At 34.5% G+C, this 25894-nt stretch overlaps 1 protein-coding gene across 15 annotated transcripts in view; it reads left to right on the top strand.

Moving 5' to 3' along the window:
• LOC119636827 (kinesin-like protein unc-104) overlaps positions 1–25590 on the top strand; it is a 50398-nt gene extending 24808 nt beyond the window's left edge. The window contains exons 1-28 of one of the 15 annotated variants that reach the window (XM_038032485.1): positions 2090–2219; positions 7627–7766; positions 7837–7919; positions 7996–8235; positions 8297–8737; positions 9995–10158; positions 10250–10389; positions 10641–10682; positions 14991–15110; positions 15185–15849; positions 15921–16032; positions 16123–16280; positions 17099–17289; positions 17932–18192; positions 19996–20251; positions 20313–20466; positions 22410–22587; positions 22661–22751; positions 22805–23101; positions 23171–23530; positions 23593–23782; positions 23910–24302; positions 24354–24465; positions 24629–24634; positions 24800–24989; positions 25050–25186; positions 25249–25350; positions 25423–25590. In XM_038032485.1, coding sequence (XP_037888413.1) covers positions 7664–7766; positions 7837–7919; positions 7996–8235; positions 8297–8737; positions 9995–10158; positions 10250–10389; positions 10641–10682; positions 14991–15110; positions 15185–15849; positions 15921–16032; positions 16123–16280; positions 17099–17289; positions 17932–18192; positions 19996–20251; positions 20313–20466; positions 22410–22587; positions 22661–22751; positions 22805–23101; positions 23171–23530; positions 23593–23782; positions 23910–24302; positions 24354–24465; positions 24629–24634; positions 24800–24989; positions 25050–25186; positions 25249–25350; positions 25423–25519 — 5283 coding nt within the window. In that variant the 5' untranslated portion in view covers positions 2090–2219; positions 7627–7663 and the 3' untranslated portion in view covers positions 25520–25590. Of the gene's footprint in view, positions 1–2089; positions 2220–7626; positions 7767–7836; positions 7920–7995; positions 8236–8296; positions 8738–9994; positions 10159–10249; positions 10390–10640; positions 10683–14990; positions 15111–15184; positions 15850–15920; positions 16033–16113; positions 16281–17098; positions 17290–17931; positions 18193–19995; positions 20252–20312; positions 20467–22409; positions 22588–22660; positions 22752–22804; positions 23102–23170; positions 23531–23592; positions 23783–23909; positions 24303–24353; positions 24466–24628; positions 24635–24799; positions 24990–25049; positions 25187–25248; positions 25351–25422 lie in introns of those variants that run through there. The other 14 variants (XM_038032484.1, XM_038032486.1, XM_038032487.1 and 11 more) reach the window with 14 other exon arrangements.
• The last annotated feature ends 304 nt before the right edge of the window (positions 25591–25894 follow it).

Here is a 25894-nt window from a genome sequence, read left to right as displayed (position 1 = left end):
TAAAAAAAAAAAAAAAAAAAAAAAAAAAAAAAAAACAATAATATATATGTGGGTAGGTGTAAAATGATGTGTATTGTGTTGGGAGACAAAAAAGAGAAAATGTTTTTTTTTTTTCTTGGAGAAATTCTCTTTTCTATCAGATTTCATTGCAGAGTCGTTAAAATGAAAAATTTATTAATAAAGGTCAGAAACGTATATACAGATATACGCCTGTTTATGTATATGTTTGGGTGTAGGAGAGTGTGTGTGTGTGTGCGTGTGTGTGTCCTCCTTGTGTACATATGTTTCTTTTGAACATTTGAAAAACAATCCAAAGGGACACTGCATCACCCGAACTATTGACTATGACTAATACAAATGAATGAAATTGAAATTATCTTTACCTTGGGATCTTACTAAGCGGAGAAGAAAGTATGGATCATTAAAACCGAAAATGAATTCAAAATTAATCAAAACCTTTCGAAATCAAGTGAAAAGAAAACAAACAACAAAGTCTGCCGATTTCATCTTGATGCGAATTTTGCTTTATATGCCAGTCAGTTGACCGATCGAAAATATTCTTATATTTTGGATAAATTGTAAATCGATATATGCTTAATAAAGTTTTAAAGTAAAAAACGCTTATGTCAGATTAGCGTTTTCTCTGTGAATTTTGAATTTATTTGAAAATTGCACCCAAGAACGTGGATTGACGAAAGACAGACAAACATATATTTAGCCTACGATAACATAACATTGTATGATAACTTTGTTGCTTATTTCGGAGTATTTTGAATACAATAAGAGAAACAGTGAAAACTTTTGTCAGGCGATATCTCGCATACCCTAAATGCTTTACATCACTTCACCTATAGATAATTCTTTCTCTTTGCCATGAAATATTAAAACTTATGCTTTAATGATATATAAATTAAAAACGACTTCTTATGCGAACCTTTCTATGGAAAGGTGTGTGAAAATTGGACCTATATAATCTAAACTTTTCCCAGCGAGCTTGTTCCTGCCATATAAACGGAAATTTTCCTATAAAAAGTTTTAAGCAGATTCATCCCAAGCACATTTATTTGCTTAGTACGACGAAATATTATTTTTTACCGACTTTTTTTTCATTTAATAATTCTTTTTAAATAAGTTATTATAGATGGAGTGGCTGTACGCATAGTGCGATCCGATGCATTTTTAATAAAGCTCGCTTTTGGATTGAAACAATAGTACATTGATTCAACACAAAAAAGCATGAGCAGACATTGAGCGGACTGACGGACAGACATGCTTAAATTAACTTGAAAAAACGATTCTGATTGCTAATGCTATTATAAAAGTTAGGCCTATCTCAAGTCCTTCTAGGTGTTGGACACGAATTTCATATGTCTTTACCTCGACTGACTACTACACCCTAATTTTTCTCAAAAGCGATGAAAAAACCTTAAATTGACAATTATTTCCGCACCATTAAAAGAAATCTTTGCATAATCAGGTCCCTCGAGCATATATAAAATTGTGAAACGATCGATCTTTAACAGTCAGTACTATAAAGGATAAAGTTTGTCTTCTGGTACCGGTTTCTTATTCTAATCCACAAAGTTTTTAACTCTAATCTGTGGTTTTAAGCTAAGAAACAATCTGGATATGTTTCTATCTCAATCGTTGGAACGTTTAGAACATAAATAGGAGCCTACGAAGGAGCAAACTGAACAAACTAAAGTGTGACATGAGTCTTTGAATCGCTTTCATAGATTTCTAAAATGATTGCCGATGAATTTGAAAATGATTATAAAAAGATATATATTCGTCGTAAAATAGATAAAACGAACTAATCTATATAATCTGTCTCGTTATCGTGTAAAGAAAATTAACTGATTGCCGTCATGAAGTGCATTTTTTTATTATCATGTCAAAAAAAAAAGTGTTGCTGTGCCTAAATAAAAAAAACAAATTAAATCAAGTGTTAAAAGAGCTTTTATTGTTTGGTGTCACGCGGAAAATTTGCTGTCATTTTTTTTATCATTTCTCCGGTCAGGACACTCATATATAGATTTTATGGCTCATATGATGAGATGAAATCAAAATTTAATTTTTTTTTTTCTAGATTTTATTAAAATTAAAAAATAAACATTAGAAAAGAAGCAAAATGATTTTTACGTGCGAGAAATATAAACGATTGCGGATTCACTGAGGATTCTCTTCATTATTCTTTATCATCCGATTCATCTTTACAGGTAATTTTCACATTTCCTTTCAGTATTATTTTTTTCCTTTATTGAAGAAAAAGTTTGTCCGTCCCATATTAATGCTATGAGTCATTCAAAATAATCTACACGTATACGAATGGAGGAAGAATACATTTGTTTGTTGTTTTTGCTTTTCAATTATTTTTTCTCTGTATGGATTTCATATGCGCAAAGAAAATTTCTTTTTTATCAGTTGTTCGTTTTTTTTCTTTATTACTGCAGTTGTCGATTGAAACTCATTTTATGTCGTATGTAAGATGTGTAGATATTCGTTATAACGCATAGAAATATGCGTCGGTCGATCCTATAACGTTGTATGGAATGAAGGAAGGAATGCTACACTGGAGAAGAAGACTTTCTCCAACAATATTATAACGCTATCGCTTGAAGACATCATTCTGCCGAAGCTACGAAGAAGAGCAATTACACGGTGTTAGATAAAGAGTGCATCACGTGTGCATTCCAATTTTTAACGATGTACTAAAGATGAATCATTCTGTCAATATCTGTCCATCGACAAATTCGAATCATATTTTTCGAATAAAAATCCAACTGCAGGCAGCTTAGATCCGAATATGTGCATATTCTTGCATCGTCCCGACACTAGCTCATAGTTAACTATGATCTTCATGGTTAAGGTATACAATGGTCCGATCACACTTGCGCTTATTGTAAACATACATCGCAGACTTATCTACCGCCACTAGGAATTTGCTCTAGAAGACGTATCAATCATAGTTTGAATATAAACGACGCATAAAGAACGACGAAAGATACAGTTGTCGTTACTATCCGTCTAGAATTAACTTTAATGTTGTCAGTCTGGGGTAAACTTTAAATCCAAGACTTGTCTCTACCCTTGACTTACCAATGTAACAACTGCCCAGGAGTCTTAAACCTGGTAGGTGTTATTACAATACCTTTAGTTTTGCCTTAAGTTACCCATACCAGAGTATTGTGCAATTTGATTAAGTTAAGGTTAACCCGATTGACCATATCATGTGCAAGTCGACGAGAAAGAGGGTAGCAGATCATCTGTCTATAAATGAATTTTTGCAGTTTAGATAACAAGAAACCATATCGGTTATAGGAAGAGTAGATAAAATTTGCCTCAGAATGGAAATTTGCCAAACACCAGAACATCAACTGCCTACCTAAACACACGGACAGCGATTAATTAGGTAAGAGTTAGTAAGCCTTTATCGGCTTAAAATTTGGCAACATCCTTGAAAGTTTTTACTTACTCAAGTTGGTATCGCATGGTATGGACTAAATTGGTTAAAGGGCACATCGACAGTACAACTTGAACTGAGGAGAACTTTTCGTACTTCACGTACATTCTATAGATAATCTTACAGTGCCAATGCAAATGTCGAATAACTCAGCTACGCGCAGCCAACATAATAGACTATCGAATTTCGCTTATCCCGAGTTTCGTTTTCAGATAAGGCTATAATAAGGTTTTGCTAATATGGGTTGAGTTTAGTAATTTATGCGGTACGAGCAATATGTAAATATCGTGAAAAGATGTTGGAAATAAAAGAAATTATTGTCTTTGAGTGAGAAATATATACAAGAACAAGTGTAAAAATTGTTTTCGAATTTATTGTACTCACACCATTTTTATCTTTGGAATAAAGCCGAAAAAAAGTAAATCTCAATACTCCCGATTTCTTCCATTTTTCACATTCATAGAATATATCTGAGAGTTTTTATCGTTATATCAATCGTCAATAATGCAAAGAATAAAAAACTTCTAAAGCAAATGAGTTCTCGTCCTTGTAATTTTGCAGACGTGTCTAGCACTAATAGTAAACTCTGTGCAAGAGCTTCGAAGGTTGTTAGCAATTTTGAGGCCAGACGGACAGACAAAGATAGCTATATCTCTTCAGAATTTGATAGTGGCCAAAACTATAGCGGCTCTGAAGTATCTCTCCAACTATTGGCAAAATGAATACGCGTTTCTCTCTGAAAGCTGAGTACAATAGAGACGTGCTGCCTCGATAAATATATAGATACTATATAAATTGAAACGTCTGCCCCAATATCAATCGATTATTAGATTATTTATCATAGGCTAGATAATGGATGAATCTTTAATGATTTGCGACTTGTACTCGATCCGAAGTTTCATTTGCAATTTTTTCCTAAGTTAAATAAGTCAAAACACTTTTTTAGGTTTAGGCTGTTGTCAAGCGTTAATAAGACCTCTACGTGAGTACGCAGTGATTGTTTGGTCCCCAAACCACACACGCTCTATACGTTTGTCACTTCGTATCTATTCAGAAATCTTTTTTCAGCATTGCATTACAAGAGTTGGTCTGACATCCCGAACGGATCTTACTTACCTCTTTATGATAGTCCGCTAAGTGTTACAAGCTTGCCATCTCTTTTGAAAGGACGGACTTGATTGGTTATGTCATTTATGATAAAATTCTTGAAAGGCGAAGTGACAGACATTCGGTTCGATTAAGTTTCCTCGTTGTCGAAACGATTACGAATTGTTTCGGCCTCAAACACTAATAGATACTATAATTCGGACGATGATTCCTCTTCGTTCGTAAATCATGTAAAGGGTAAAGCGAAGCTGCGTTGTTCTGGGTTAGCTGTCGTACTTAATTTGAAGTTGTCAATTAAGCGGATAAGGATAAGGATAAATGACTCGTATTAACCTCTTATATTACTTGCACCTTTCGTAGATATCATGAAATTTGGTTTGCTATATATTTAGGGTTGTCTTTGGCCTTTAATAGCTTAGCATATACAGTCCAACCAGTTTTTGTGCGGTAGATAGGGACCGCAGAAAAAGGATCGCACAAAAAAAAATATTCAAAAACTTCTTAAATAGCTATAAAAAATAATTTTTCACAGCATATTAAAGAATATTTTTTTTATGCGGTAGAGAGGGACCGCATAAAAAAAGTCTCACTTAGAAAATATGTCAAAACTTCACGAAATAGCAAGAAAGTGCTTTCCAAACAAAATAAATAATTAAATTACACATTGAAACATTTAAAAAAATTTTAATTTCTAATTTTAAACAAGGAGAAATTTTCAAAATGTACATAATTCAATACTACTCGTCGTAGTTCAAAACGCGCAAATTTTTTTCCGATGAACTGGTTCGTAATCGCTTTCGTCACTTGAAGATACTACAGTTGATTTATTTTTTGTTAACATGTAGGCGGTGATAAGTTTTTGCGACGACGGTCGTTTGGTCAGCTGTTTGTAAACGTCGCGATAGCCAGATATACACAATCGAAGCTCTTTTTGGAATTTCAAACTTCTTTGAGAATTGTTATCTACTTTAAGAAAATGCTTTTCCAATTTGCTGCAAAGCTTTATCCCTGCATATATTTTATCCGCTGTAATAGATTCCGGTTCCTCTTGTCCGTCTTCATGATCTGTTAAGTTATTGATAATGTCACTATCATTAACGGTTTCGTCCTCAATCATTTCAATAAGATCATTTTCGCTGAAAGAGTCAAAACCTTCTCCGCAGATTTGATGTGCTAGTGCAATGATATCTGATGATACAGTGGACGTGTTGTCGGTTACATTTCTATTAATGACACATTCAGGCCAGACCGCTTTCCAGTACGAATTTAAAGTGTGTTGTTTTATTTGAGTAATTGCTGCAGTGGCGTGGTTTATGCAGTCTAAAATCGAAAACTTTTTCCATACTTCAGTCAGGCTTATTCCATCGTTTTCTAGTTTTTCCAAAATGTATCTGAAAGTTATTTTCACATAGTGTTTCTTAAAAGTTGCGAGTATGCCCTGGTCCAATGGTTGTATAAGGCTAGTCGTATTGGGTGGTAAAAACACTACTTGTACATTAGGATGCTCTAAACAAGGATGACCGGGTGCATTGTGAACAATTAACAACACTTTAAAAGTATTCATATACCGCACAAAAAAGAATCGCACAAAAACAAAGCGGATTAAAAAAGACCGCACAAAAACCGGTTGTAGTTGTAGACAATAGCCACTTAGTTCATAATTCCCAATTTCGCAGCTGAGTAATGAATAAGCAAATAAATAAACAGACTTTATTCCATTAACATAGGCGACGAAATTAGTTTTAATCTCTGCAGATTCAATAGGTGCCATCTTTGCAAAGTCTCAGCTAAATTCAACTAGAGAAAAGATATTGCCAAAGGCTCCACGTGAATTTAGAGAAAAAATCTTGGTGAGATAAGCTTTAGTGTCCCTAACCACTTTTCTAGGTACTTTATCTTGATTAAGCCTAGTCAATGTAAATACAATTATCAGCTGTTTAACACTCTCAGAGTTGTTTGCAGAAACCTAAATGATGTTTATGACTTATTCTCATTACCCGACCCTTTAAAGTCTATTAAAGCAACTTTGCTTAATATGCGCGATTTACCTATGTCGTACTTAAACTAACATTTCATCCCTTAATATCTCGTTTTTTATTTAATATAATATTATGCTGGTTGCCAAGCTTATGCTTGTTTGCAATGGTTCAGGGATTCACTTGCAACCTGGATCTCTTCTTGTTGCGGATGTGCTTCTGTGCTAGCTGTATACAAGCTTTTTTTTTTCTTTCTTTTTTCTCTCTCTCTCTCTTTTAATTTTTTAATTTTCTTTAGTTGAATTTCATGTATAAATTGGTAAAATAAAATTAAAATAAAATGTTAAACTATAATTACAGACAAAGATCAAAAATTAAACAGGTATGCGATGTACAGATTTACTTTTCATAATAATACTGGTTAACCCATTGACCGATGCGGTTTAAATTTTTCACATCAATTTAGCGTTTTGAAATGCCACTTACTGTCCATAGATTTTTTTCAAGAAATTTCGAAAATTCCAGATTATCTTCTCGTAAAGGCATTCAATATAAAGGCTTATATCCAGACCACTACCACTACCAATGGAGTGGTCTGGAAAATGGTCCGATTTAATCCATTTTCAATAGTTTCCGTCGCTGGGCCATTATATATCAGTGTACCAAAATTTTCAAAATATCTTAACGCAAAAATACATAGGAAGGCATAAAACGGACAGGCATCGATTCAGAATAGGCTCCGAAAAGATTCCGAATCGATTCAGAAATGATTTCGAATCCATTGCTTTAGTAGGAGGCAGTCTGTCTCTTAGTATTTTCATGCATTCCCTTAAACCTAACATAATCTATGTCGCAAACGGTATGCATAAATATGTGTGGCCTTATCTACTATGACGCATATTTATTTCGAAGAAAACTACAAAATAAGTTTTTAAATGCATTCAATTTTTTATGGGCAATCAATGCTATAAAAGCATATATTATGCAGTCAGATCCATGATGTTTCCCTTTTTTTAGTCGGGTCTTTAAAGATATTGAAACAAATATTCTCTATATTATCTACTCTTTCTTTCTTTACAGTTTTGATTAATTATTTCTAGGACCTCTCGCCGCCAAGATGTCGTCGGTTAAAGTGGCGGTGCGAGTGCGTCCGTTTAATTCACGGGAAGTTGGCCGTGAATCGAAATGCATTATAGAAATGTTCGATGGCACCACAACTGGTAATGATATTCTAAAATTATTTCAATCAATTTAAAATGTCTGACTATATATTTTCTTATCCATCTTAAGCCATTACGAATCCCAAAGTACCATCCAATTCCAGCGAAGCAATTAAGCGTTTTAATTTTGATTATTCTTATTGGTCACATGATGTAAGTAACTCGTACTGTTATCATCATTTTTAATTTGCATTATGAACGAGCTTTTTTTGTACGAATGTATGTATAGCCGAAGGATCCCGATTTTTCTACGCAAGCAATGGTCTATCGAGATATTGGCGAGGAAATGTTACAGCATTCCTTCGATGGGTACAATGTATGCATATTTGCTTATGGTCAAACTGGTGCTGGCAAATCATACACCATGATGGGTAAGCAGGAGGAACATCAAGAGGGCATTATACCTATGATTTGCAAAGATCTCTTTTGTCGTATACGTGAAACCGAGTCCGATGAATTAAAATATTCGGTAAACATTGAAATATTTTTTTATTCACTTGGGTAGATTCGCATTAATAATTGAATTGCAGGTCGAAGTTTCGTATATGGAAATTTATTGCGAACGTGTACGCGATTTATTGAATCCCAAAAATAAAGGTAATTTGCGAGTACGCGAACATCCTTTGCTGGGACCTTATGTAGAAGATCTTTCCAAGCTGGCAGTAACCAGTTATCAAGACATACATGATTTGATTGATGAAGGGAATAAAGCACGTACGGTGGCTGCCACCAATATGAATGAGACCAGTTCACGTTCGCATGCTGTTTTTACGATATTCTTTACACAACGCCGTCATGATCCGATGACCGATTTGACAACGGAAAAAGTATCTAAAATTAGTTTAGTAGATTTAGCCGGTTCAGAAAGGGCTGACTCTACCGGCGCCAAAGGTACACGTCTCAAAGAAGGCGCTAATATTAATAAATCTTTGACTACGCTTGGGAAAGTAATTTCCGCCTTAGCCGAAATTGTAAGTACAAGACGATACGTTTGCGTATTGAAAATTTTTTCATTTCCTCTCCTTTTAATTTTTCCTCGACTTTTTCACGTTTTCAGTTAACGTACTTTATATATATATATATATATATATATATTTATCCACTCACTTTTTACAATTTCTCTGTACGAAAAGCAAAAATTTGGTTTAATAACTTTATGAACTCACTCTTTTTTCTCGCTTTTTAAAACAATCACTAAATAACTTGAAAACCGAATTTTTTAACAGTCCGTAAGTATTCTGCAGAAAAAAATTCTTTTAATTTTTGTATCAAGAATATATTGAAAATTTCTAAATTATTTTGGAAATTAATTCCGAATGTTAATGCTTAAGCAAATAGGATTTTTTACCATAAGCATACTTTGCGGGTACCATGTTGGGCCGTCTTGCTGATGAAAATCTCCTTATGTCAGAGAAGAAAGATTATGCCTGGAGCTCTTACAACGTCATAGCGCGTGCCATTAGCTGTTTCGGCACTGTCTCGTTCATTAAAAGAAAAGTACGGCACAATGACGAAGCTGTCATGACAATTCGTCGTTAGAATAGCATTCGTCTTAGTAGCGAGGCCATAGAATCGAAACGATCTTTATAATAAAAAATCGTTGTTCTCTTCGATGTGCTCAAGAGTCCGAGTATTCAAGTATCGATTTGCAAGACGAAACTGTAGCTACAATTGTAGTCCAGTGCATTATGAAAAAGAAAAGTTTTTTCAAAATATACTTCAAAACCACAGATCATCCTCAATATAGTCGCCTGCAACTCTAATCATCTCTTTTGTTCTTTTTTTTGCCCTTAATATTTTAGGAAAACTATGAAATGATTTTTTTTTTTTTTTATAAAATGTTCAAGTATTTGTTAATTTTTGATAGAACTTGAAGCAGAACATAAGACAAGTATGAAAACCATCTATAAGCTCAAAAGCGGCGAAAGCCGTCGCTATAATTGATTTCAATTCGTTGATTTTCATTTCAATGTTATTCCAACGGCTTACCCTGCGTAGAGGGGATAGGAGATTTATAGAAATTTTTTTTTTTTTTTTTTGTAATTTTCTCCAAACCACTTTATTGCAAAGATTAATCGGCAAGCTACACGTTCTCTTTGGAGATTGGTTATACAATCACAGAATTCTTCTTTAGTTTCCATTTTTAAATCATTGATTGCATTAAACATCTCTTACAAATTCAATTTTTGACAAATAAGTATCAAATAATTGCCAAAAATAATTGATAGGCTTCCAAAAATAAGAAATCGAAAAAAGCAGATTTTATACCATATCGGGATTCGGTGCTTACTTGGTTATTACGCGAAAATCTAGGCGGAAATTCTAAAACTGCTATGATAGCTGCCATATCGCCAGCAGATATTAATTACGATGAAACTTTAAGCACTTTAAGGTACTAAGCATTTATTTTTATTCTCTCATTTTATTTTTGAATCAAACATTTTCTTTGTTTTTTTTTTTTTTGTTTAAATTCATATCCGAAGATATGCGGATCGGGCTAAACAAATTGTCTGCAAAGCTGTGGTTAATGAAGATGCTAATGCGAAACTTATCCGCGAACTTAAAGAAGAAATTCAGAAATTGCGTGATCTCTTAAAAGCTGAAGGCATTGAAGTCCAAGAAGGTAATTTACTCATAAATATGTTAAGCGAAATAACGAGGATGAATTATTGTAAAACGACAAAGAATAACAAAAGCATTTCCTTGAATCCTTTTTGATAATAGTTAGAGTTAGTAAATTAATTGAATTACTTTATATATATATATATGAATTAGAATCGCTTATTTACAAAAACAAAGCATACTTTTTACACTGTATCAATTCTATCCTTTAATTTCAATTCATTATTACTATCATTATCAATAATTATTTAGGGCCCGATGGCAAAGTGGTTTGTGAGAAGCGCGACACAAATAGTAAGTAAAGCTCTAACCACTCATTCATTCTTTATTACTGTGTGTTCGTCTCTGGCATACGCTGAATACAAAAGCAAACACATAGATATGTATGTAATGATAACTAAACACTCTATGCTTTGCTGGCTATTATTATATCCTATGTTCCTTTTTAATTTTTTCTATATATAAAATTATTTTTGGTTCTTTTTTTTTTTTTCTTTTTCAAGAATTATATACCAAATTAGTTATGCTGTATGTTTATCTCGGTGTTGATTTCGACTAGGAAATGTACTTATTATTATTAGGTTGTCTAAAAAATATGAAACCCTGAAGAAATCAATTATTCAAATGAACATAAATAACATAATAATTTAGGTGTTTGCAAAAATTTTGATCACTTTTTCACTTGGAGAAGGAATTTATTGTGGAAAATGTGTTTTAATTAATAATATAGTTTCCATCATTTTCTACAAGATTTTACAAATTTTATGGCGACATGGCGATATCATGTTGAAAGAACTTATATTGTTTTGGCAGCGATCCACCCACCGGCCCTATTTCGCACTTCTTCAATTTTGCAGATCCGCTTACAAGCCACGCCATGCTGCACCGATGTGAACAATTAGTAATCAGGAGGCGCCATGCCTGGTGAGTACCTTTGGTGTGAAAAAATTTCCCATTCGAGTTGCAACAATGTATCCTGGACAACTATTGCAACAGCTAGACAGAAAATGGCGTTTTCCGTCAATTCGTGTCACCACTCTTAACGATGTGGTGCAACATCGGCACAAACCTCTGAACGTTTTTAGAGGGCAAGATTTCTTTAAATAAGCAACAGAGGTAATGAATTTGAAAGAAGAAGAATTTCGAATGCGCCCTGATTAGAGTCGGCCTCCGCCGAATAAATCAATGATAATAAATGGAAAAGTGTGATTTTATGTAGAGGAAGGAAGAGGAACCATCGAATTCAACCATTATGTATACTGGTGTTTCCCATTTCTTCATAATTTTCACCTCTAGAAGTCGCTGATCAAAATTTTTGCAAATACCTAATAAGAAAAATAGTAATAAAACTGTAACTAAATACATGTCTGCGTTCTTTGGGTTGAATATATTTTAATCTACTTAGTATTTATATGAGGAGGAAAAACTCTTTCGCCCACTTTTACAAATAAAAATGTAAATTTTTTATTCACTCATTTTGTTAGCATATTATCTAATGGAACTTGAAATCTACTCAGAATATTTATTATTTCATACCTATATCTACACAAGATACGTTGTGTAAGTACGTAGTGTACGCTTTCTTATATATATATCATATTGCTTTGCAGAATAAACTAATGGTTTGACTTCTTTCTATCTCCACACGGGTAAACTAAAGTAGGTCAAGGCGAAAAAGGAATATTAACAGCAAAAAGAACATTACAGGTAGACAAGGGCAAGCTACCCCCGCTTCGCCTAATATACCTGCTTGGCTTCCTCTTTTTTTGAGTAAAGGTCAACAAATAGATCTATGTGGTCCAAATTTAGTAACATATCTTATTACTTCAACTTAATAATTTGATCACATTTTATCAGAGTAAATGCTGTCAGAAGTGCTTCAATAGATGGCCCCATCCCATCGAAATTTTCCGCATACAATTAGTTTACTAAAAGACATTATTTTTTATCGATTTGGGTGAAGAATTATTTAACTTGAAAAAGTTTTTTTTGTATTTTGTTTTCTGCGGATGTATGTAATAAGCAGAACGCATTTATTCTTTTTTTTACTATTCACTACAATACTTGCTTTTTCATATCAATCGGGTTTGATTCATTTTCGGAATTAGCAACCATGTCTGTCGAAGTTTTTGCTTGATATTTACCCATGTAACTATATACTAAAGCTAAAAGATAAATTTTCGAGATGTTTTAGTGAAATTTGAAACGCTTGACATATATTGAACCAAGCACGAGCGCTAGTGGAGCGTAACTGGGACGCATAATTTTTATCGCCTTTGGAAAAAGTTGCAATAAATTTCATCAATATGTCAAGAAAATTGCAATTTGTAAGTTGACCACAAAAATACAAAATACATACATACATACATAGAGATTTGAAACGGATAGACCGTCAAACATTTTTAATTCGACTTACGCAACGATCTTGGGTATAATAAGAGATGAGTTAAGTCGTTCTGACTTCTGTTCACACATGCTCAAACGTTTAATCTGCTCTTTTTACAAATGGTGGACGGTATAGTAAATTACTGAGATTTTGCTTTTTATTGAGATTGCTTAGAATATTCGATAAAAACGATAAAAATGAAATTTTAACTTGTAAAACAAAGCAACATCAACGTTTAACGAAATGCGAAAAATGCTTTATAATTAGAAAAAACGTAATCGTCGGCTTAAACGTAATTAATTAATATCCTGCGGTAATTTAAAATAAGCAAAGATCTGCTCTCCGTACAGTGGAATGTAAAAGAGCAACAAAATAACGGCGGCCTTTAAACATAAAATGTATATACTAACGACGAATACCAAAAGTTTTTAACTTGCGCTTTCATTTTTATACTCACAACCCAAGGTTGGCGATATATTGATTTTGTCAAAATTTTGAGAAAAGCTTCGGAGGCTGTATAAACTCTATATATCATTGCTCAGAATCAAATTCGAACAAATTGATTTAAGAATGGTCGTCCCTCCATCCGTATCTCTGGACAATAAATGCGGTGAAGATCTTGGAAGTTCTTGTATGTCAAAATCGGTCGAAAGATGTGCAAACAGAGCAACTTGCTTGAAAACACCTCAACTTAGAATACAAAAATTATATCTTGTTTATATATAAAGGAATATTTCTCCTGTGCGTAGTTCTTGGGAAGCGGGCCCAAAATGCAACCTAAGGTACTACAAGTTTAATCCGTACAGGGACCAGTATTCAAAAATAGGCGTAGAGAATAAAATTTCCCGGCAAAAGAGTTATATTTCGACTAAATAGTTATAATTCGACTTTCGAAATTGGTGTGAAAACTTTGGACCGGCGGGGCTAATCCTTTAAACCCACTTTTATAAAACCGCTTTTACGGAAATGGAAGCTTTATATGGTAAAAAGGTCGAATTTCCAATATTTCATTGTGAAAACTACCTCATAATCATAAATTGGCAAAGGAATATACCTTAAGGACCACATAAGACTGTTTTTTGGATACCATTGCATAAAAAGATTCTCATAAAACGTAAATCTTCCTATGCCAATCCTCATATGTTAATTTTTTTGTGATGAAAACTTGCTTGTGACAGTTATTAAATAAAAAAATGATGTAGACCTAACTTGAACCACATGGGTCTATTTCTTCCCCCACTCCATATAAGATATCTCATGATAATTTAATAATTCATAGAAGCGTTTGAGCAAAAAAAAATTAACGGTAAGGAATTTCGATCACATAGGTCTACTTCATTTGGACCCCCCATTTGTATAGGCGCTATCACGAAATGCAAACTCTTATGTGAAGAGAAAATCGAACCTTTCAGTATGCGGGCTTGGCATGAAAATGATGGCTTGACATGCAAATAATGTGTACTTTTTGTTGCGCGCAAATAACTGTACTAGGCGAAGTGGTGTAGGGTATGTATGATCGGCGTCACCCGAGTATAAAGCTCTTAATTGTTTTTTCTATAAACCTTAAGAGTTTAGATCAGTTAGATTTTGATTCTATCCAAGGATAATACAACTCCTTTGACAAAGTTTCAGTTTGCCAGGTTGTGCAAAGAATGCATTTAGCGAGGGATTAGTACATTACACAATTGTTGTAATTGTAACCGAAATATTTTTATTTACTTCATGTGAGAAGGCAGGTACAGCAAATTGGACAAAAGTCAATTAATTTCAAAAATGATTTACCGAACGACCAGTGATAGCAATAATAGTAAATATTAACAAGCAATTATTATAAATATTTAAGAGAGTAAATAAGTTGCAGATTAACAAAGGAGCAATATATTCTCGATAATGCAAATTGTCTTATCATTTTTGCCATGGTATTGTTATTGTTATTGTTTTTTTTTTTTTTTGTTTGTCTTTTCGTCCTTAACGAATATCCTTAATAGCAATTGGTATCGCTTTGTTCATTGTAAATATGTAAATTGCTTTTTTAGTATATAAATATATATATGTACATATATAGATATATATATATATATATATGAATATATATAAAAATCTATTGCCTTCATAAGCACGCTTTTCGAAATTCTAATATCAAAGTTATGACTAATTTAAGAATATTGTCTTAAAAAAAAAAAAAATTGTATGTAAAAAATTTTCACATTTTCCAGAGGATGAAATTAAGATTGGTAACGGTATAAAGACACCAGTCAATAATAATCGTAATCGTAATGGTTCAACCGCTGAAATGGCCGTAGATCAACTACAAGCGAGTGAAAAATTGATAGCAGGTTTGTAAGGATGCAAAATCGAATCTTTAACGGATTTTTTCGAAAATTGAAAACTTTACTTGTTGATCGTTTAGAATTAAATGAGACTTGGGAAGAGAAATTGAAGCGTACCGAAGAGATACGTTTACAACGCGAAGCTGTTTTCGCCGAAATGGGTGTGGCCGTTAAAGAAGATGGTATTACTGTGGGCGTTTTCTCACCTAAGAAAACTCCCCATTTGGTTAACTTGAATGAGGATCCAAATCTGTCAGAATGCTTACTCTATTACATTAAGGATGGCATTACCCGTCTGGGCACCCACGAGGCTAATGTACCGCAAGATATTCAATTATCCGGCTCTCATATATTAAAAGAACATTGCACGTTTGAGAATCGTAGTAATACAGTGACCTTAATACCGCACAAAGATGCCATGGTGTATTTGAATGGTCGTAAATTGGTCGAACCAGAAGTATTGCGGACCGGGTCTCGTGTTATTTTAGGTAAAAATCATGTATTTCGTTTCACTAATCCCGAACAAGCAAGAGAGATACGTGAGAAAATGGCGGAAAGCGCTGAGAATGAAATGGAGAAATGCGACGATGCTCAAGATATCGATTGGAATTTTGCTCAATGTGAGTTATTAGAAAAACAAGGCATTGATTTAAAGGCGGAGATGCAAAAACGTTTAGATAATTTAGAAGAGCAATATAAACGAGAAAAGCTTCAAGCCGATCAAGAGTTTGAAGAACAACGTAAGGTCAGTACTAATGAGTGACTGAATATAATGAATATTTGAAAGTAAATGGCTTTGGATTTGCACACTTACAGTCCTACGAAGCGCGTATTGATGCTTTGCAAAAGCAAGTCGAAGAACAATCGATGACAATGTCTATGTACAGCACGTACACTACAGAAGATATGCCCGAAGAAGATGTCTACTGTAAATATCGCCTATTAATAATGTTGTTAAAATAATCTATAGATTAATTTTTTTTTTTTTTTTTTTTTTTTTTGCCTTAAGCAAATCCAGCTTATGAAAGTTGCTGGTCTGCACGTGAAGCCGGCTTAGCTGCTTGGGCATTTCGCAAATGGCGTTATCATCAATTTACCTCTTTGCGCGATGACTTATGGGGCAATGCTATATTTTTAAAGGAAGCCAATGCCATCTCAGTAGAATTGAAAAAGAAGGTAAAAGCTTGCAAGAAAACTAAAGTCCCTTCTATTGGTTTCTTCATTAAGGGGACAGCAAAGAACTTCCTTTTGAAAAATTGGTTCGTTTAGGTGGTTGCGCAGCATATCACGACGTGTTGTTGGAAACACCTTTCCTAATAAATTCAATTTCAAAAATGTTTCTTAAAATTATTCGCTTAATATGACAGAGCGGCGATCGTCTATATCTGTTATGATCGAGCGAAAGTAACAATTGCCTTAATTGCAACGTTTCAAACTATTAAACAAATCCGAAATTGCAGCAAAGTTATTAATTTAAATAAGCCCTTTCACTAAGCAAGATTTTGTTGTAAAGTGCTTTAGTCTTTTCTTAACAGAAATTACTCTGCAAAGTAGTCGTACAAACATCTAATATCTGACAAAAGCGAACGATGCAAAAACAACTGCAATATTCATGTCATATTTTTCAACTCCTTACCTTGGTGGCAAGCGAATATTACGTAGTGTGTTGTCCGATCAAGAATATATAGATCATACAGAGTGTCTGAAGTTTTCTTTTGGGTAAGATGAGTATATTATCATCCTTCAGTGGCGGGTTTAATAGAGTAAAATTTACGTATAAGATATATTGAGAAAAGCAATGTCAGCACCAGTTCTCTTCTTACGGCTGAATGAAACGCTCTTCACTTAAGGGACAGGCTCTGATAAGTAGCAGTAGTAGTCGTAGTGTAAATATCTCGACATATCTTTAAAATAAGAATGCTCCACTGCGGCAAACATCTAACAAAACTTTTGTTCTTCTATCCCAATTCTTGTTTTTACTTCAAAACATTCAGGTGCAATTTCAGTTTACTCTATTAACTGATACCTTATATTCTCCGCTACCGCCGGAGTTGGCGTCATCAGCTTCTCCCATACAAAATGAAGATGAATTTGGTGTGCCACCAGTGTCAAAGACCATAGTGGCTGTCGAGGTTACCGATACCAAAAACGGCGCAACGCACTATTGGTCCCTGGAGAAGTTGCGGTAAGCCTGCAGCTTTCTTTCCGTATTTTGGTGTTTTATTTCGTTAAAAAAACTATTCTAAAAAGCACCATTTCAATTATGTTAATTTTTATTTTTGTTTTTTTTTAAATTATAATTTTAAATTTTAATTTACATTTTCTGTTTTCATTTTCTTTTTCTTTCGCCATTAAATTTTTACTCAAAGGCATTCTTTTATATTTTAGTTGCTTTAGAAGATTTCTTTTCAATCATTTTCGTACTATGGAACGCCTCTCTCGATTATATAATCTTTTGTTGTTTTACTTTTTCGTGCATGGTGGTTGTTTTGTTGTTATCACCTTTTAAGAAATCTTTTTTTGCAGAATAAACCAAAAAAATGTAAAATGAAAACTTTTGGGATAAAGTTCTAAAGCTTTGCGATATATACACTAAACCACCATAACACGAAATCATATCATCTTTTTTTTTCTAGTTTTCTTTACTTCATATTCCTCGTTAGTTCTTTTTTTTTTTTTTTTTTTATTTATTTTTGTTTATTTTTTTTTATTTTATTATTATAATATATATAAAGATACTTTATATATCCTTCAAAAAAAAAAAAAAAAAAAAAAAATCGCAACCATATACATGCGTTTAATTAACATTCATCACACATATACTTAGTTACCGTTTGGAAATGATGCGACAAATTTACAATGTGGAATCGCCACCCTCATCAATGTTATTCGATACAACGAATTTATGTGACAATGCTTCTTCCACATCATCATCAAATGGTTCCAGTCTTACAAATTCTCTCGGCAATATCGAGGCACAGCCTCAGCAGCAGATTTCACAACATAAATCCGGTCAACAACAATTAACTAAATCGAACAGCAACAGCTCTCCATCCCGTTTATCATTGGCAAATCTAATGCCTTCTAGGTTGGCTTTCATTTTGTCGAGGTTTTTAATTTTTTTTTTTCTTAAATTATCTTTTTTATGCAAATGTTGCTTTATTCTATCTTTCTCTTCTTATTTGTAATCTATCAATATATATACATATATATATATATATATATATAAACAAAGTTACTCACTTGTACCCCATGTAGATACACCATCAAAATTGGTTTCAGGTTTCAGCAGGCAGAGCATAAGAGAGAATGCTTCAAACTTACATTTATAAGCTTTATATTATCCGATATCTGGTTGTGTTACAATCAAAATTTACATTGTCCATTTCACGATACTGTCGACCTTAACAACCGAAAAAAGACCTGGCAGTCTATGAATGAAAAGATATTGAGTTTATAATTCCAAGATCAGGATGCGAAAGTTGCATTACGGCAGTTGGAAGGGCCCTTGAAAACTGGCATTTGAAAAAGGTCAGATGTGCAACAGGCGTTCGAACTCTTATACGCAGATGTAACGATTAAATCCAAAATTGTCTTAATTACTACAATTTCAGGACCCATCAAAAGCAACAATCGATAGATACTTTAGTCGTTTTCGCTCTGACTATTTTGGTTTTCAAAACTATTTTTGCGGAGTACAATAAATGAATTTCGTGATTGAAAAGATCGATTTTTTTAAAGAGACTCAACTAGCAAAAGCATTCCGATGTTGGTTGCCACATAGCCGAAATTTTAGAAACTTTAGTCGACAAAATCTTCATTAGCAAAATTCTGCTGGAAGGTTCACCAAGGCGGCCTTGACAAGTTTTTAAAAAAGGTGAACAAGTGAGGAAAGCGATGGCGATTGGAGCCAAGGAAAGCTCCGTAGGCTGAGATAAAGCCCACACGGGCAAGATGAAGTTAAACACAGAAATACAGATAAAGGTTGTGCGTTGCGCACGCCAGTCAAGTTTAGAGTTTAACGTTGTTCTCTCTGGCAACGCGAACGAAACATTCGAAACTCATAAGTAAATGTTAAAAAAGAGCTAATTAATAATAGCGGGAAACTGACACTTAGTTATTAATGTAGCTAACTTATGACCGAGGCTTGGCTCTGCCAGTCTTCATATGTTTTGCTCCTTTTCAAGTTTCCTGAACGGTATTAATTTTAGAATGTAACTCAAGAACGGCAAATGTCACGAATCTTTACCCGCAATGCAAGCAGGATTAATCCGAAAGACAATCAGCAACGCAGTTTGCCCATAACATTAAATGAATCTGTTAATCTGATCTCCAAATTTTGACGACCTATTAGTCCATAAAATCACAAATCAACAAACAATTGTTTAGTTTGAATTTAGTACGAAACGAAAAAGGGAATGAATAAATAAGAAGACTATAGCACAACACAATCTACACACTACTTAAGTAACATATCCGCATGATTTGAAGCTTCATATTTATCATAATTCTATTTTCAAAATTTCATATGCATATTAATCGTGATTTTATTGTTTACAATGCCTTTGGGAGAAGTTTTCATTTGATTTCACAGGAAATTATACAGCTACTTTTGCTTACATACAGCTGCACCTATATACGTCCTAGCTTTTCAAATAGCTTTCATTGCAAAATAATATTATCTTCTAACTCAAGTACGTCATTCATTTACTTACCATATATAATGCACATATTTGCCCGAATGCATCTCAGTATACATTATTAATAATTGGCTTTCAATGTATTCATCTTTTATCATATTTTTAAGGATTTTTATCAACAGTTTATGTTATTTCTTGACTTCTTTGATAAGTAGAAAAATGAAAGTACGCGTGCGTTCATTTTTTTTCAGACAACGTTTGGAATTAATGCGTGAAATGTATCACAATGAAGCTGAACTAAGTCCGACTTCGCCGGATCATAATGTTGAATCGTTAACTGGCGGAGATCCATTTTACGATCGATTTCCTTGGTTTCGTATGGTCGGACGGTCTTTTGTTTATTTAAGTAACCTTTTGTACCCGGTACCATTGGTTCATAAGGTGGCCATTGTTAATGAACGTGGTGATGTACGAGGTTATTTGCGTGTAGCCGTGCAGCCGGTACTAGTAAGTTTTTCCTGATCGTAATCAAAACTGGTTTTTTATTTCTCTACCAACGAATTTCCAGGACGAAGAAACAATCGACTTTAGCAATGGCGTTAAACAATCGGCTCGCTTGATCTTTAATGAGGAAGATGCTAAACCGAAATATCGTAACCTCAATGAAAAAGATGACGTGCAACGTTACATTGATCACGGCGGTTTGGATACAAAGTTGGAAGGTATGTGTTCGGATCTATTTTTCATAATCCTCTTGCTTTTATCCTTCGTCAAGAGATCGGTATAGTAAAATCTTGTCATTCCACTTTTAAATCGTCTCGTGCTCAGATCGACTTTCGAAAGATGACATTTTTTTTAAATTCCTTTTTAAACAAATATTTTCTTATATGGCGTGTGACCTTCCACTGCGTAGGCTCTTTACCGAAATTGTAAAGATATTAAATCGACGGTGACACAGAATTGATAACTTCATCTCAACACCATCTTTGTCACTTAAAGCTACACTGTTTTCCTCGCTCCTTGCAAGTCTGTGTCTTACTATTAACGAGATTTGAGTGCTGTTCGAATGTTTGTCAATACCCTCCTCACAGTCCGGGCAATAGGAACTCTACACGAAGAAGTCGTCGAGAATCTCGAAGATCGCCTGATTTTGGATATTTTTGTACTAAACTAGGAATTAGACTTGCTATGAAGGTCCAAAATTGACCACACTCTCCCTTTTGGGCAAAGCGATGTCTGCCTAACATTTCTAAACGTTTAGTGCCGCCTCGGCTTGAGGGTAACCCCGATACCTCTCGAACGGCGGTACCCAGTAGTCCTGACTTGTATCGCTCCAATTCCGATTTTTCATACGCATTGAAAGATGCCTACGGCCATTCTTAATACCCGCGACTTATCGAGATGGGTATGTTAGCCCCTTTAGTTGAGACTATAATGTTCACGGTTATCGGAATTACACCGCTTTTATCATAGTTACTCTTGCATTTGGATTAAGCATACATCCTGGAGTGCCATACAACTTTTTCCAATCGGATATCGACGCATATGACGATGCGGCCAGTTATACCATTACTTCTGTAGTTCCTAATTAAGAAGACAGATCTGTGAAAGAACTGATTATGAAGTTAAGAAATTTGCAAACAGACGAATTCCGCCACTCTCGATGGCTTTTCCTTTGTAGATTCTCATTGGAAATTTCCACCGGAACGTTGAAAATCTACGAACAAAGGCAAGAGCTGGCTTAACCAGAAGTAGCTTAGGCCAGAGGTCGTCTATTCGCAAAAAGGTGTGGAAAGTATTTTTCCTTGGGGAAGTTTCGTGGTGACTTTGGTTATCTCTAAATAAGTAACGTAGTTCTTGTGCAGTGGAGAACCCCATACCGGTTTTCTTATTGTGGCTCTCGAAATAAATTAGGACGTACTAATTGATGGAGATTCTTTACGCATAGCAATGATTATCTCTTCACATTAAGCCAAATGTATTAAACACTAATCCCTTATCCAGACATCTGTAACCAGGATTTCGATGCTTCTAATATTCTATGAGATAATTAAACAACTTTAGTCATGCACAGCCATAAAGTATCAACATTTATACCAGTCTTCTTGCCATCACGCACTTTCCATGCGGTATCTTGCAAGAATTGTATCTTATTGGCCTGTAAAGGCAAGTCCAAAAAAATATCTAAATGGTGCAAAATTAATACGGTAAATCTTTGCGGCAGATAACTGTTTTAATCATATCTTATCGTAATAAATAGTAAAAATTAGACATGTTCCCATATAAAGCTTTAATTTTTGTAGAGAAGCTTCTGGGAGAGAAAATACAATATATAGATCCGTCCCATTTACGTTTCGTTCACCAATTTTTGTCCAGTTATGTTCGATTGGCATAATACAAGCTGGGATTGCCTTAAGGCCTGCCGGGTATTGCATATCTCCGCATAACTTTAAAACCTTTACCGCGAAGTGATCTATTTAGCAATAATAGATTCTCACAATTTGAAACGTGCAGAGAAGTAGCGATAGAAGTAACGATATAACCTCAAAAGAAAAAAAAAAAAAGAACAACAATAACAAGAAAACTTTCTTCACACTGAATGGATACTTAATTTAATGCCTTAGGCGAATAAAGTTTCCTTAACTGTTTCTTCTTCCTCATCTAGAGCTTGAAGATGCTGATTCAGGTCGTGGCATTGACTCGAACTCGGCGTCAGAGTGTCAGGAGGCTAACGACGAGCCTGGCGAGCATTTACATACAGGCAAAGAATTTACATTCCGAGTTACAGTATTACAGGCTACGGGCATTGGAGCCGAATATGCCGATATATTCTGTCAATTTAAGTTAGTTGGAATAAACTTACGTTTGACGTTGTCCTCCATTTTACTAAAATTATTTACAATTTTACTTTTTTAGTTTCTTGCATCGACATGAGGAGGCCTTCTCGACGGAACCGGTAAAAAATGCAGCAGCTGGCGCACCCTTGGGTTTCTATCATGTGCAAAATGTGAATATTCACCTTAATCGCTTCACTTTACATTTATTGTTTTGTATTTTTAGATAACTGTTCCGGTTACCAAATCGTTTATTGAATACTTGAAAACTCAACCGATTATGTTTAAAATTTTTGGACACTATCAAACGCATCCTTTGCATAAGGATGCTAAACAAGAATTCGTTTCGCGTCCACCGCCCAGACGTATGCTGCCACCCAGTATACCGATATCACAGCCTGTGCGTAGCCCCAAATTTGGTCCTTTACCCTGTCCACCGTCTTCAACAGTTTTAGCTAAACACGATGTTTTGGTATGGTTTGAAATATGTGAATTGGCTCCTAATGGTGAATACGTACCAGCGGTAAGTGTTGCTTTTCTTTTTTTTTGTAATCAAAATCTTCATGAATTTTTCATGTTTCCTCGTTCATAGGTGGTGGAACATAGTGATGATCTTGCTTGCCGTGGATTGTTTCTTTTGCATCAAGGCATACAGCGACGTATACGTATAACGATTGTACATGAACCAACACCTGAAGTCAAATGGAAAGACATACGCGAATTAGTTGTAGGACGCATACGTAATACTCCTGAATCTTCAGAAGACGATGAAGATTCATGTGTTTTGTCTTTGGGCTTGTTTCCGGGCGAAGTATTGGAGGTAGCCGGAGATGATCGTTCATTCTTCAGATTTGAGGCCGCCTGGGATTCCAGTTTACATAATTCAGCTTTGCTCAATCGTGTCTCTCAGGGCGGTGAAACGGTTTACATAACTTTGAGTGCTTATTTAGAGGTACGTTCCTAAAAAAGGTAGAACGCAGTCGATGTTTATTTCTTTAATTTTTGTTTTTTCAGCTGGATAGCTGTGCTCGTCCGGCTATAATTACAAAAGATTTAAGTATGATTATTTATGGACGAGATGCTCGCACGGCGCCTCGGTCCTTGAAACACTTATTCTCTGGACAATATCGTAACCCGGAAGCTAATCGTTTAACGGGCGTTTATGAATTGTCATTAAGAAGAGCATCCGATGCAGGTAGTCCAGGTAGAAATTTTTTGGCGTAGTAATCATTGTTGTATATACACATGTATTAAAGAACTTTAGCTTCAACGAAAGAAATGTAACTTCCCCCCTCCCCCAGTTTAGTAATTTTTTTTTATTTTTGTCCAAGGTGTACAACGTCGACAACGGCGGGTTCTGGATACAAGTTCAACTTATGTTCGAGGGGAAGAGAATCTTCATGGTTGGCGTCCTCGGGGCGATTCTCTTATATTCGATCATCAATGGGAATTAGAGAAATTAACACGCCTCGAAGAGGTTGGTCGAGTTCGCCATTTATTATTATTGCGTGAACGTTTGGGTATGGACATCAATCCAAATCCGACTACAAAAACTGAGAAAGATGTTTGCAATTTGGCCGCTAAAGCTGCCACCTCACCCGTTCATATGGTTCTGCCACCATCACCGCAAACACCGGTTAAAGACCCGCAGCAAATCATACCCGAACGGGAATATAACGAACGTGAACGGGAACTTATGTTAAAATGTGTAAAATTAATACAAGGTAAGATATCAGAAATGAAGGAAGAGTTTATTTAAAAGAAATATATCTTAGGACGATTTAATAAATCAGATAATGCGGACAACCAAATTCAATCAGATGTTTCGCCCAGTGATGAGGGCTGTGCTGATATGACCGTCAGTTGTATATCCAGCAATTCCATGGAGTGAGTATTTCGTTTGTTTTCTTCCGATTTTCATGGGATATTTCACTTAAAAAGTTTTTTTTTTTTGATTTTGAATAAAAGTAAACCCTAATTTTTTCAATTTTTCCTTTTATTTATATTTATGTAAAAAAAAAAAAAATACTTGATTTGGTTTCCACATTAGACGAAGGTAAATTTTTTATTCTGTTTTATTTAATTTCTTCTAGTATTCTTTGTTTCTTTGCATGTGAACGTATGTATGTACACATATATATGTAACATGTAAATTGAGCTTAAGAAAAAAGGTTTGCTTTTTTTAAAAATTTTTTAATTTTTTTTTTTTTTATTCGTTTAGATTATGCTCCCCTGATCGTGCAGATGCACCTAATGGTTGGGAGGCTCCAGCTCCGGCTACCCAACCAGCTCTTCCTCTTCGCTTATATGTACCCGAGCTAGAAGAAATTCGTGTTAGCCCAGTAGTGGCCCGTAAAGGTCTGCTAAATGTTCTCGAACATGGCGGTTCAGGGTGGAAGAAACGTTGGGTGGTAAATATCGTAGAAGCTTTTAATATCACCGCTTATTTTCTCATAGCACTGAATTTTTAGGTTGTCCGACGTCCCTATGTGTTTATTTATAAATCTGAAAAAGATCCCGTTGAACGGGCAATTTTAAATTTGGGTACAGCACAAGTTGAATGCAGTGAAGATCAAGCAGCCATGGTTAAGATACCAAACACTTTTAGGTAATCAAAAATTAATGTTTCTCCTTATATTTTGAACCTTTGTAATTCGAAATCTTTTCCAGTGTGGTTACCAAGCATCGCGGATACTTGTTGCAAACATTAGGGGACAAGGAAGTTCATGATTGGCTCTATGCTATCAATCCACTGTTGGCTGGACAAATCAAGTAAGTTATAAAAGTCAAAAAAAAAAAAAAAAAAAAGAAGAAAAGAAAAAAAATCCTTTGCATTTTGTCTAGATCCCGTTTGGCTAGACGTACACAAGACACTGTTTCGCAAACAGTCTCGCAAATTCAAGCCACTACAGCCGCAAACCAAGCCGCCAACACCAAATGAGATACAATTACGATGGAATCTGTGTTGGTTTATTAATTATAGTTTCATGGCATTAAATACTAAAAAAAAAACAATTACAAAACCAAAATTTTAAAGAAATGTCAGAGCAAAATGAAAATTGTGCAATATATTCAGGATTCCATCGTTAAAAAAAAAGAAGATAAATAAATAAATAAACCAAAAAACATTTGAAATGCAGGCGTTGAATGACTTACGACCCATTAATATTATGAAACGAAATTATGAAGACAAGTAAAATGATAATAACAAAAAAGGAAATAAAAATAAAAAGTATAATAGTAGGACAGATTTTATTCGGCTGCGGTCAGATTATGTGATACCCACCACCAGAATCGTAACCTTTCTAAAAAAAAT

Source organism: Glossina fuscipes, unplaced genomic scaffold (assembly GCF_014805625.2).
Source record: "Glossina fuscipes isolate IAEA_lab_2018 unplaced genomic scaffold, Yale_Gfus_2 28, whole genome shotgun sequence".
Classification (NCBI taxonomy): domain Eukaryota; kingdom Metazoa; phylum Arthropoda; class Insecta; order Diptera; family Glossinidae; genus Glossina; species Glossina fuscipes.
Note: the sequence above shows the minus strand (reverse complement) of the source record. Positions and strands in the feature narration are given on the sequence as shown.